Source organism: Nansenia antarctica (genome assembly GCF_963989245.1).
Source record: "Nansenia antarctica genome assembly, chromosome: 2".
NCBI lineage: Eukaryota > Metazoa > Chordata > Actinopteri > Argentiniformes > Microstomatidae > Nansenia > Nansenia antarctica.
In genome coordinates this window covers 16,422,358-16,435,238 of record NC_137675.1, presented here as the reverse complement: position 1 = coordinate 16,435,238, position 12,881 = coordinate 16,422,358, and the positions used below count along the sequence as shown (strand labels likewise).

At 41.5% G+C, this 12,881-nt stretch overlaps 2 protein-coding genes across 5 annotated transcripts in view; both read right to left on the bottom strand.

Moving 5' to 3' along the window:
- Positions 1-4,053: 4,053 nt before the first annotated feature.
- On the bottom strand, positions 4,054-5,124 carry LOC308149866 (serum amyloid P-component-like; the record flags this gene model as incomplete). Its single annotated transcript, XM_080522748.1, has 2 exons — positions 4,054-4,658; positions 5,067-5,124. 2 exons carry the CDS (start codon positions 5,122-5,124, stop codon positions 4,054-4,056), a joined length of 663 nt encoding a protein of 220 aa, XP_080378874.1.
- A 3,430-nt stretch (positions 5,125-8,554) lies between these two features.
- The window catches only part of pnpla6 (patatin-like phospholipase domain containing 6), a 41,756-nt gene continuing 37,429 nt past the window's right edge, over positions 8,555-12,881 (bottom strand). For 2 of the 4 annotated variants that reach the window (XM_080522510.1, XM_080522509.1), the window contains exons 31-36: positions 12,390-12,538; positions 11,851-12,003; positions 10,366-10,482; positions 9,585-9,678; positions 9,055-9,200; positions 8,555-8,730 (exon numbers count right to left, since the gene is read on the bottom strand). In XM_080522510.1, the coding sequence (XP_080378636.1) occupies positions 8,563-8,730; positions 9,055-9,200; positions 9,585-9,678; positions 10,366-10,482; positions 11,851-12,003; positions 12,390-12,538 (827 nt within the window). In that variant the 3' untranslated portion in view covers positions 8,555-8,562. The remainder of the gene's footprint in view (positions 8,731-9,054; positions 9,201-9,584; positions 9,679-10,365; positions 10,483-11,850; positions 12,004-12,389; positions 12,539-12,881) is intronic. The other 2 variants (XM_080522512.1, XM_080522511.1) reach the window with 1 other exon arrangement.

The window sequence follows — 12,881 nt, the reverse complement described above, 5'->3', positions numbered from 1 at the left end:
CACCACAGCAGCAGCAGCAGCAGCAGCCTACCTTGATGACCTTCTGCTCCACCACGGTGTCCAGCCACTCGATGAAGGCCTCTACCGTAGCGTTCTTCTTCAGGAGGTCCTTCAGCTGCTGGAACACCGTGATGGAATCATCTGGAACACAGGAACATTGTTTGGTTGACTGAGAGGACTGTTTGGTTTTGGTTAATTGGGTTTGTTAACTGTTATCTTTACAACACTAAGTAAATTATAAAGACGATTTACAGTGATTACAGGAAATAACATCATTCAAAAGCCTATAACCAGGAATTCACATATACTGTAGCCATGTTTTTATTTTAATGTCGCAATAAAATGTTTATTTCATTTTATTTCAATCCTTACGTCACTGTCGAGAGGAAGCTTTTCATTGTACAATGTACAACTGTATCCTGTGCATATGACCAAAACTCTTTGACTTGACTTGATATAAACCATATTTTGATAACTCATTCAGTGCCGAGGGTGAATGAAGTCGTCCAAACTGTCAGCATTTCATTGTTTTTGTGTCAAGGGTGACTTAATTCACCAAAATACATACATTATGTTGCTTCATTTTGTAGCCAATCAAAGTGTTGTTGCTAGGTAGATACCACATAGACCACTTGGAACAATCTCGGTGGTGAGTGTTCTTGTATCTGTCTCACATTCGGAGTTGAGGTCTGGGACAAGAGGGGGTCCCCAACGTCACTAAAGGAAAATCCAGGCTCAAGTCTCATGAAATTTAACAAAATAAGCCTAGATCTTCCTTCAGCGATGTTGATGGAATACTCCCCTGGTCACGTGTCATAAGGAATATGGTTATCAATGGTTATAATACTATTATATATGTATAAACTTTGACTTGACTCGATATAAACCATATTTTAATGAGGGTCTGTCTTACATTCAGAGTAGAGGTCAGAGTCCTGGTCCCCGGTGGAGAGTGTGAGCAGGGCCTGGGACCCGATGCTGTTCAGGTCCACCTTGTCGATGTCTACCACCATGGAGTTCACCACGCTCTGGTCGAACAGCGCCGGACGGGCGATCTGGTGGACCAAAACAACATCACCAAAACAGATTAAAATACAATTAAAAATAAAACCCAAAATATGGTTATTTATGGTTAATCAGTGTTTTACCTGGACCAGGTTTAGTCAGTGTTTTACCTGGGCTAGGTGTAGTCAGTGTTTTACCTGGGCCAGGTGTAGTCAGTGTTTTACCTGGGCTAGGTGTAGTCAGTGTTTTACCTGGGCTAGGTGTAGTCAGTGTTTTACCTGGGCCAGGTGAAGGAAGGAGGTCTGACGCTTCAGGGAGGACACAAATCGCCGTGCAATGGGAAGTTTCTTCTCTGCAAGGCATTCTGGGAGATGTTCCAATGAGGACAGTATCCAGTGCTCCCAGTGCTTAGCGAAGTTACGGATATCTGCCAGGAGACTGGAGACATACAGGCGTCATACAGGGGTTAGGCACAGCACCTCGGCATAAAAGCGGGTCAGATATCTGCCATGAGACTGGAGACTCACAGGGGTCATACAGGGGTCAGATATCTGCCATGAGACTGGAGACACACAGGGGTCATAGGCCATATCCCAATTCACCCCTCCGCCTCCGTTTTGAGCCCTTCGGCTCTGTTTTGTGCGTTCACGTTTAGGGTAGTGGTGTCCCAATTCATTTTTCATCGAGGGCTAGGGGTAAGGGGGAGGGCTATCCACGGCTTCGTTTAGAGATATTCGGGGTGCATGTTTGATTCAGAGCCATGACCCTACCCTCCGGCATGCATTGCGAATCATCTACAGACATTTTATTTCGCTCTAGTTAATCCGGAACACAGACACAAATGTCATTTACTTTTTCTGTAATTACTTATTAATAAAGATCAGAAAAATTAGCCATCTTATTACCTTAGTTTAATGTCATTTCAATGCATTATAGACCTTTTCTTTATAACAAGCATAACGAGGGCCGAAGAACATAACCTCCTATCTGAAAAATTCACTTTTTTGGGAAAACACCAAAAACTGTGTTGTTTTCTTGTAGAATGCTATTTTTTAAGGATACCCCTATTACACAATTTTGCAGATAGGAGGTTATGTTCTTCGGCCCTCGATAACAGAAAAAAATCGCTTTTATGCCGAGGTGCTGTGCCTAACGTTACAGGCATGACAGTCGCGCATATGACATATTTCCATGTCTGATGGCATATGACACCTACTAATGTCATTTCAATGCATTATAGACCTTTTTATTATTTATGCAAGCATAAATAGGGAGAGGGAGGTTTTATATTCTACACACGTAGGTCCATTTGCAAAACTGTATTGTAAATTGCAGTCAATAATTTCTGTTTTAAGCACTCTTGGAAGATTCTAATCATAGAGAAGCTAATAATCACACAAACAAATAACTGAGGATAAAATGTTATCTTAGTCCCAATGAACACATGATGTCATACCTGCTGCATAAGCTTCTCTATGGATACATATTTCTATCAAGGCCAAGCTGTTTCTTGTTGGATAAGTCATGGATACTTCTTATATATATATATATACAGTATATATATATATATATTATATAACATTCACTGTAATAATCACTGTAATAATCATAAAGAAGTCAGGTGCTTCAGAGTAGGTAATAGGTAATAAGGAGGGGGATTTAACAGCAGACCTTTTTTCCGACCAGTAGTATAAAGACAATCCACTACAGTAGATCAGATGAACAGATAAGATAATACAAACTCTCTAACTGTCCACAAGCAGGTTCCAACCATCTCTCTACTGCACGTCTCTAACCATGCACTTTGGCTTATCTCACAGCATATTTACAAAAGCATCCACTTGTTTAAACAGAAACTAGACTTTTGAATTGATGGCAGGTGGGCTTTTTCACGGACGGTAAGTGCACAGGTGTTACCTTCCTAAAATATCCTAAAATAAACCAAACCAAGTATTTGCTATTCTATTCCTACAATATAGTTGTGAAACATTTCAGAATCAGAATCAGAATTGCTTTTATAATGTATGGGTACACAGTAGAGTAAAGTTCTTAGGTTCAGGTTTTTCGACATTGGCATTGCAACAGAATACAAAATCAACAATAATAGAATAAAGTAAAATAAGTAAGGTAGCCTAATTCATAAAAAAAAGTAGAATAAGGTACTACTTGAACAGTAGTGCAAAATGCTGTGCAGGTAACAATGAGATGAAATGCAATATCATACAATATGCAATAATATAGTACAGATATGATACAGTAGAGAAAGTTCCAGTAGTAGTCAGGTAGTGCAATAAGGCGCTATACAAATCAGTCCATTTACCATTTACAGACAGGCCAATAACCTCACACTCAACGCTGACAAGACCAAGGAGCTGGTAGTGGACTTCAGGAAAACGAGGCACAAGACCCAATCACCATCAATGGGTCTGCTGTGGAGAGAGTTAACAGCATCAAGTTCCTGGGGGTTCTCATCACCAATGACCTCACCTGGTTTCCAAGTGGTGAAAAAAGCACAACTTTACCCAGAGGATTCCTGGCAGGGCGACAGCGACACTTGGTGGTAGAAGGCTGTTACTGCACCATAACTGGATTGAACACTACCGTACACAAAACACTTTGGATTGATTTGAGACGTGAGATAGCCAGGTAATACATACATTTGAGTTTTTCAAACGATGACTGTGTTGTCCATAACTGCCCTCCTCCTTGTGTGTGTGTGTGTGTGTGTGTGTGTGTGTGTGTGTGTGTGTGTGTGTGTGTGTGTGTGTGTGTGTGTGTGTGTGCGTGCGTGCGTGCGTGCGTGCGTGTGTGTGGTGCAAATATATTTGCAAAAATCATTTTAAAATTATTATTTAAGTTATCATGACAAAAATATAATTTTTAATATGGTTAATTTTTGTCAACAGCAAGTCAATTCACATAAATCAAACAATGATACACCAAATCAATCAAACAGTATTTGATAGTCATCAAAGGTTTTAATGCTAATTAATACTATATATATATATATAGTATGTCTGTTCTCAACAGAACAGGTCCAAATCAAAATCAAACCGAATCAACAACCACGAATCCATGCTTGGTGTATTCCAGAGCATTCCAGTTGACCACATTTCCTGGTGGATAGACTCTGTTGTCCGTGTAATTGTTAATCTCATCAGGGGACAGAACCCGGTCCCACATGTGCACATCAGTCTCATGTCCATAGAAGGAGTCGTACACATCAAACCCACCGCCGTAAGCGTCCTGGTCCTGACCCAGGACGATGCTGAGCGCACCAGCGATAGAGTGGCCGGCTCGCAGAGCTTTCTTAACGCTCGGTGTCCCGTTCACCCAGAGCTGGGTCAGCCCTGTGCCAGAGTGCCATGTTCCGCAGACGGAGTTCCACTGGTTCAGTCTGTCCGGCAACCCCCAGAAGGCGACACCAGCGTTCCCGATATACACCCGGTAGCGCCCGTCCCCTCTGAAGATGACGAACCCGTCGGCGTGGGACGGCGTCGCCAGTGAGAAGATGGCCTGCTCCTTGGTAGGGCAGTCGGTGAAGAACCGAACGCACACCGTGACTGCAAAGAAAATCTTCTCCATGGCCGGGATGATCTTGACGTGGGCGGTGTTCGATTCCGTGGGGAAGATGACCTCTTTACCTGACATGTCTGGGTCAACTACAACAATAGAAAGTAGCGTTGACATTATAGCCTAGTTAGTATGATAACTGCCGACTATAAACTATACATGAAGAAACAAAAACAGTTAAATTCCATAGGCTATTTCACCTTCCACCTATTCCACCAGTGACAAAAGAGAAACAGAGGCACTGTGTGTCCTGGGGAAGTAATGGGATAGTGAAGCATTATTTTGTTTTTTTGGCTGTACACTCAATACTGCATGGCATGCACAAATACATTTTGAGCTGAGAAACTCTTCATAGTAACTGTTCGATTTCAAATCCAAACCTTTGGAGTGTAGGGCCAAAATAAATCTAAATGTTTCACTGTCCCATTACTTACGCAGGCCACTGTATTCTTACTGTTTTTCTTTTGTCTTACCTTGTTTTGTCTTACCTTGTGGCACACAGTAACAGTAGCATGTAAAGAGGATAAGCCATGTCAGACGCTCCATGGTTTTATCAGAGTGAGTTAACATTGATGTTATGACCTCCAAACCGGAATTGTCCTATTTTTATAGTACTGTAGCAAACGACAAAAGCTACAATACAATAAAAAAATGTGTTAATTATTGTTGAGTTCATATTGGTCTAGATTAGAGTATTGAGGTCACCAGACAAGTGTCTCTTTGTTCTTTACAAGACTTATCAGATGTACTGCAATCAGCAGTCACATTTTGGGCACATCTTGACAGACAACAATAGCAAACTCTGAAGCAAATGCGAGAATCAAAGCCTAGAATCAATATGAGTTTGTACATAAATACTATCAAATAAAGTCTTTGCTTCAAACATCATACTACAAACAATATACCGTTACTTATTTTATTTAAAATCCAAAGTTTTGGAGTGTAGAGCCAAAATAATTTTAAAAATGCTTCACTGTCCCGTTACTTATAGGGTAGTGCATTTCATTTGTGATTACAAATTACTGTTGAACAATGAAAGTTTACTTGGATGGAGTAGATTTAATATTGCATAAAAGAGGGAGACATAGCTATAATGTTTTGTTTGTGAACACATAGATTTGTCTGTCATATGTTGAGAGTTGTGTTTAACAAGCAATTTTGAAAGCAATGAGAAATGACTAAATGTTTAACTAACTGTTTTGCTACAAAAAATGTCACTATTTTGCTCATGTACTGTATGTTATTGCTATAGGCATGTGGACTTCACTTTCATACAAATGGTGGAAGCAATCAAGATGTTTTTAATGATGTTATAAACTCCAATCCTGGATGTATTGTTCATAGTAACCTACAACAGCTACAGTATAATACATTCACATGTATAATTAAGTTACTCATTGTTGAGTTCATATTGGTCTAGATTAGAGTATTGAGGTCACCAGACAGTGTCTCTTTGTTCTTACAAGATTTATCAGATGGACTGGCCTACATCTTGTTCGTGGGTCAAACAAGGTGAACAAGGTGACACGGTCACGGTTGCGCAAATGACAAAAAACTTATTTTAAAAAATAAAGAAAATGTGTTTTTCATGTTACGAAAGTTTAAGTGTTGAAGAGCCAACAACAGTTTTAGGATCACTAAATACTTAAATAATTTGTGAATTGGATTCACTGTATCCTCTGCCATCACTGGACTGACTGATTTAATCGCCTGCGACTATAACTAACTAATAATAATAATCATAATAATAATAATAACAATAATAAGCTGTCATAACATCAGAAGAGAAATGTGATAACATGTCTACAGTGAATCAGAAACACCAAAATGTTGCATTATAATTTAGATTTATTATTCAGTATTCATATTAACATCTCTTCAATTCAAAATGACACTTCCATATCTCTTCCTTGTCCATTGGCAATGGCATCGTAAGGCAGATGCAAATAAAACAAAACAGAAATTAAATTTTCCAATCAAGACATTATTCTAAATACTCAAGTGCAAAATAGCTAAATCAAAGCTAAATAACAAATGAACTGTTAAGTTCATAATATATATTCCTGTCGGTAGAATTCTCCATTTGGATTTTTTCTTCTTCTTCAGTATTATTAAAAAAGCTAATAAAAAAAGCCAGTGGTAAAACAAATAAATAGAAACAAAAACAAAAATTGGCATCAACCATTCCAGACACGTGAATGGATTTAAGATGGTACCCTTTCAACCACAGTGTCCCACGTTTTGCATCAAAAGCACTGACATACACATTTTTCATTCTTATATACATATTATATGTATACGCGAGTATTAACATGTGTATTAGTATGGTATATAGTTTTGTTAAGATTTCTACCAGAGGTCCGTATTACTCAAGTTTAGATTTCATGAGTGACAATGAGGTTAAAGTTCATGACCCCATGCAAGCATAAATAGGGAAAGGGAGGTTTTATATTCTACACATGTAGGTCCATTGGCAAACCTCTGTTCTCTCCTTGACAGTTACACTTTCTATGGTGTGTGGTTTAAACTTGGGTTAAAAAGGCAAATGTTGTCTTCTGCTTGGAATACAAGCAAGCTAGCAAAATCGTAGAGTTGACACACACACACACACACACACACGCCCCCTACATTTCACGATACATTCTAAAATTCCTACATCTCTCTCTATTCATTATTATCTACGTACATCTATGTCTTTCTACTGTACGTGCGCATTGGCGGTCTCACAACAATCATCTTTTTTCATTTATTGACTAATCTACCCTTTTCTTAATTTCTCTATCTGTCTTTACATCTTTTCATCTCTACTAACCTCTATCTCTCCATTCTACATCAGTACAACTTCTGGTATCTAAATGAATACATGTAATCTACATCTACTTAACTTTCTACATTGCTATGTCCGTCCGTCTGGCACAGGAGAGGTTGATTAAGATAGAAATCGGAGGACGGGCTCAATGTAATTCATGGAACGGCATGGTACGTGTTTGTTTACCATACCATTCCATTCCTTATTCCATCCCATACATTACATTGAGCCCGTCCTCCGATTTCTACCTCCACCGGCCTCTATTTGTCCCCCTTCCTTTCGTTAGGAGGAAGGTCCTTACTCACATCTCTACTACGCTGTCATCCCTCTGTCTGTACTTCTCACTGGTGCTACTCTCTCTTCAGTATACTTCCATCATTTTTCTATACATATTTCACCCATCTTCTCTTTTCAACACACACACATGCGCGCGCGCACACACACACACACACACACACACACACACACACACACACACACACACACCTTCCTCAAACAGCAAGTGAATACAGTAAAGCATTGATCACATTCCATATATTTTACACAAACACACACACCTATCAGCATCTTCAGCATCTTCAAATGCAAAACCATCAATGAGAAAATTTCTACACTATGGACAGACAAACAGGTACATGCAGACAGCAAGGGAAGGCTGGTGGAGGTAGAAATCGGAGGACGGGCTCATTGTAATACATGGAACGGAACAGGGAATCATTGTAAGGCATGGAATGGAATGAGGAATGGTATCAAACACACGTTGATCCCATTCCTCATTCCATTCATTACAATGAGCCCGTCCTCCGATTTCTACCTCCACCAGCCTCCCCTGGCAGACAGTCTCTGTCTCTCTCAGTTCCCGCCCTAGTCCAATTAGAGCTGGAATGGACTGGTGTCCAACCTCAGTTTGGAGAGGGTAAGAGGGTAGAGAGGGGAGAGGTCGAGGTGGGTGACGAACCAATGGGACGCCAGCTTGTTGGAAGTTCAAGTGTCAGAGGTCAAAGGTCAGATATGCTCAGATCAGATATGCTCCCTTACAATTTGAGGGACAGTGGCTGTAGAAGTCAATGAGAAGCTCATGTCCAGCTCTCCTCTTCCTCTTCCTCCTCCTCCTCCTCCCCCCCCACCCCCCAACCCTCTTAGTTTTTGGACCCATAGTGAGTCAGTCTCTCTCTTCATCTTTCACTCTCTCTCTCCTTTCCTCTCCTCCTCCTCCTCTTTCTCCGTGTGTCAGCAGTCGGAGACCTCGGAGCAGGTGTTGGAGTCGCTGCGGGTTTTCCTCCGCTGACGAACGGACTTCTCCTCATCCTGGAGGAACAGCAAACACAGCCAGTCACTTCAGACTATAGGAGAGGTGTGTGTGTGTTTGTGTAAAATATATGGTACCATCTGGAAAACCCCACCCTGAATGTGTATGTGTGTGCGTGTGTGTGTGTGTGTGTGTGTGTGTTTGTGTAAAGTATATGGTACATGTACCATCTGGAAAACCCTACCCTGAATGTGTGTGTGTGTGTGTGTGTGTGTGTGTGTGTGTGTGGTACACATAACGTCTGGGAAACTCCATCCTGAATATGTGTGTGTGTGTGTGTGTGTACACTGTGTGGTACACATAACGTCTGGGAAACTCCATCCTGAATATATGTGTGTGTGTGTGTGTGTACACGTACGGTCTGGAAGATCCCGTTCTGGCCCCACTCGCCAGGGGAGTGGTCATCTTGGTCGTCTGCCTCCTCCTCCTCCTCCTCCCCCTCCTCCTCTCTGACCGTGTCCATCCCGTCCTCCTCGTATTCTGTCAGACAGTCTGACTCCTCGGCTGAGGGAACGCAATAGAGATATCATATAATAATAATAATAATAATAATAATAATAATAATAATAAGCCATTTAGTTGATGCTTTTATCCAAAGCACGCCTCATTGCAGTGAGTGCATACTGTACATTTTTCAGTATATATGGTCACAACGGGAATATATACCGGTAGATATCAGTACAGTCAGAGAAGGTCATCAGAGATCGGTCACAGTATAGACATGCATATAAACTTGTGTGAGGTCAAAATATGCAAGATATATAAAAAAGGTATTTCTATAAGCATAATTCCTCATTTATGTATTTCGGAAATTCTTGGGAATATATATTTTCACATCATGGTGGGTAGAGAGATGCAACGTGTTTTTATGTGACGGGTCATTCTTACCCTCTGCAGCGTCTGCTACATAGCTCTGGACCGGGTCGATGCGGGACACAATCTCAGCCAGGTCAGTGAAGTCTGCTGCTGGGCACGTGCAGGTCTAGATAGATTAGACAGACAGACAGACAGACAGACAGACAGACAGATTAGATAGATTAGATAGATACTTAAAGTAAGAAAATTAAGGCGGTACAGAAGCTCACATTACAAACAGCAGCAACAAAATAAAGTGACAATTGAATAATAATATAATAAAATCAAAAAAAGATATACATTAAAAAAATACAAAAAGCCATAAAAAGAAACATTATAGATCGTGTCCACAGCCGGAGGAGGAGTTGTACAGTCTTCTACAACTCCTAGGTCTGAGGAACATGACAATGTTATGGCAACGTTTTCATCAGTGTGTACAATAATTTTTTAATTTAAATTTTGCCATTTAGCAGACGCTTTTAATCCAAAGCGACTTACAATTACGAATTACAGGGACATTCCCCCTGGAGTAACTGAGGGCTAAGTGCCTTACTCAAGGGCACACTAGTAGTGGTGTGGTTTCAGGTGGGATTTGAACTCACAACCTTCCGATCACAAGTCCAACTCACTATCCACTAGACCACCACTACCCCTACAATGTTATTACCATGTTATTAGGGAGCACAGAATGAACAGGAAAGCACCAGTGAGACTGTTGCACGTTTGTTGTACGGTTTAGGTCACCGTGTGTGTGTACGAGACTCTTTGTCTGTGTGTGTGTGTGTGTGTGTGTGTGTGTCTGTGCGCAACTCACGTCTGTTCTCTTGCTGTCGTTGTAATCGGCCGAGCGATGGTCTTTCAGCATGTTGTCTATGATGTCACCGCGAGCCCAGCCAGTGAACAGCAGCTTACCGTGCTGGTACCCTACATCCTGAAACACAACATGGAGATGGGGCCGTGTTTACACTAGGTACAGCAAGGTACAGTAGTAATAACAAACTGTAGTATGTTAGCTATATATATAGATAGATATTCCCTAAACTCCTAAGTCCATAGACATTCCATATAGAGAGAGAGAGAGAGAGAGAGAGAGGGAGGGAGAGAAAGAGAGAGAGAGAGAGACACACACACACACACACACACACACAGGCTGTGACGGTCATGGAATTGTGGGTAATGGTCGGTTTTCATGCCAGTAATCGTTATAGCCTCCATAACCATTTCACAACGGAACACAACTCTAACCCAGGAATGGGCCAGACGAACCTTGTGGTCGACTGCTGTTGTTGTTATGACTGAATCACTACTCACTAATGAACACATCCATGTTTTTAAGAAGATGTATTTGTTTAGTCAACAGAAAGCAAAAACATCAGGCATAAAATAAAGTGCACAGATATTTATCAAAAGTACCTGCCACATGAAGGAATGGAACAGAAATATATATATATTAAAAATAACAACAGGCAGCTGCCGCTTGATAAATAAAAACATAACAAACACAAAAGACACGCTAAGCCTATCATAATCAGTGCAAATAAACTGTTGTGCAATTGAAAATAACAAGCCAAAAGAGCTAAATAAACACATGTTATTTAATAGCAATATAGGCCAACAATAGAAACTTTGTTCAGTCTATTATTAGGCCTCATAAATCCAAAATAGTTTGATAGATCTACATATTATTGTAGCAAAACAACACTTAATAATGATTATTTTACACTCATGCTATTAGGTAAAGCATATCGACTGAAAATAAAAATCGTCCTGGTGTAACCGCCAGTAGCTCTGTAACCATCCCAATGTTGATGCAGGCTGTGTGTGTCTGTGTTTATGGTCTTTGTTATTGTACGTTTCTCTTTCTTTGTTTGTTGTTGTTTTTCTTTGGTGTTGGTGTATGAAAATGATAATAAAAATATAGCCAAAAAAAACTCAGTAACCACACGCACACACACACACACACACACACACACACACACACACAGAGAGAGAGAGAGAGAGACAGACACACACACACACAGAGAGAGAGAGAGAGAGACAGAGAGACACATACACAGAGAGAGAGAGACAGAGAGAGAGAGAGACAGAGAGACACACACACAGAGAGAGAGACAGAGAGACACACACACAGAGAGAGAGAGACAGAGACACACACACAGAGAGAGAGAGAGACAGAGACACACACACAGAGAGAGAGAGAGAGAGAGAGAGAGAGAGAGAGAGAGAGAGAGAGAGAGAGAGAGAGAGAGAGAGAGAGAGAGAGAGAGAGAGAGAGAGAGAGACAGATAAACAGACTCACATAGATCTCGTCGAACTTGCCGAAGTCCATGGTCTTGAAGCGGTCTATGGGCGGTCTGATGTACTCACAGTAGGCGCTCTTCTTCACCAGCTCCAGCTGGCGCACACACGACACGTAGGCCAGCCTGGACTGGATCTCTGCCATGTCTGGGACCTGGCCACAGCACGGACCACAGGAGAGACCACAGGATGAGTGTGTGTGTGTGTGTGTGTGTGTGTGTGTGTGTATGTGTGTGTGAAAGTGAAGAGTGTGAGAGTGTGTGTGTGTGTGTGTGTGTATGTGTATGTGTGTGTGAAAGTGAAGAGTGTGAGAGTGTGTGTGTGTGTGTGTATGTGTGTGTGAAAGTGAAGAGTGTGAGAGTGTGTGTGTGTGTGTGTGTGTTACATCCCCTTTCCTGTCATCTGACACACAGATGTAATTCCCATTTGTAATTGACTTTGAGCTTTTGAGCATTGAAGCTATATTCCCCAGGTTTATTCACATGAACGACATGAAGCCTCTAGATACAGGATGATCATTATCATCATCATCGCATGTACCTTTACTTTCTCAGCCCAGGGGTTGATCCGTTTCCACAGCAACCACCAGCCGGACAGGCTGTCGCCGTAGTTACAGAGGTCGGTCTCGTCCTGGCTGCCCACATCGATGGCGATGACCGTCTTGGCGCCGATGTTCCGGGCGATGTCCGCTGTGGGACGTTCACACCGCGACACACACACACACACACAGACACACACACACGGAGACACGCGTACACGCGTAGACACGAGCCGGCAGCAGGGGACGATAAGAAAATTGTTCTGGGGTTATTACGGTTGCTGAGTGACACGGTGGATTGGGGTTTTCAGTCTCACACTCCAGACAACACACACACCACAAACAGCTGCATTAGGTACTAGATATACATCCATTCAAAATGGAATAGTTCACTACTCGGGTGGATTAGGGAGGGAGATCAGATTCATAAAGGCTGGGGTTCAAAACGGTCCAGCGGTTAGAAGATCCCTTGACCCTCTTGGAATATGGACTTA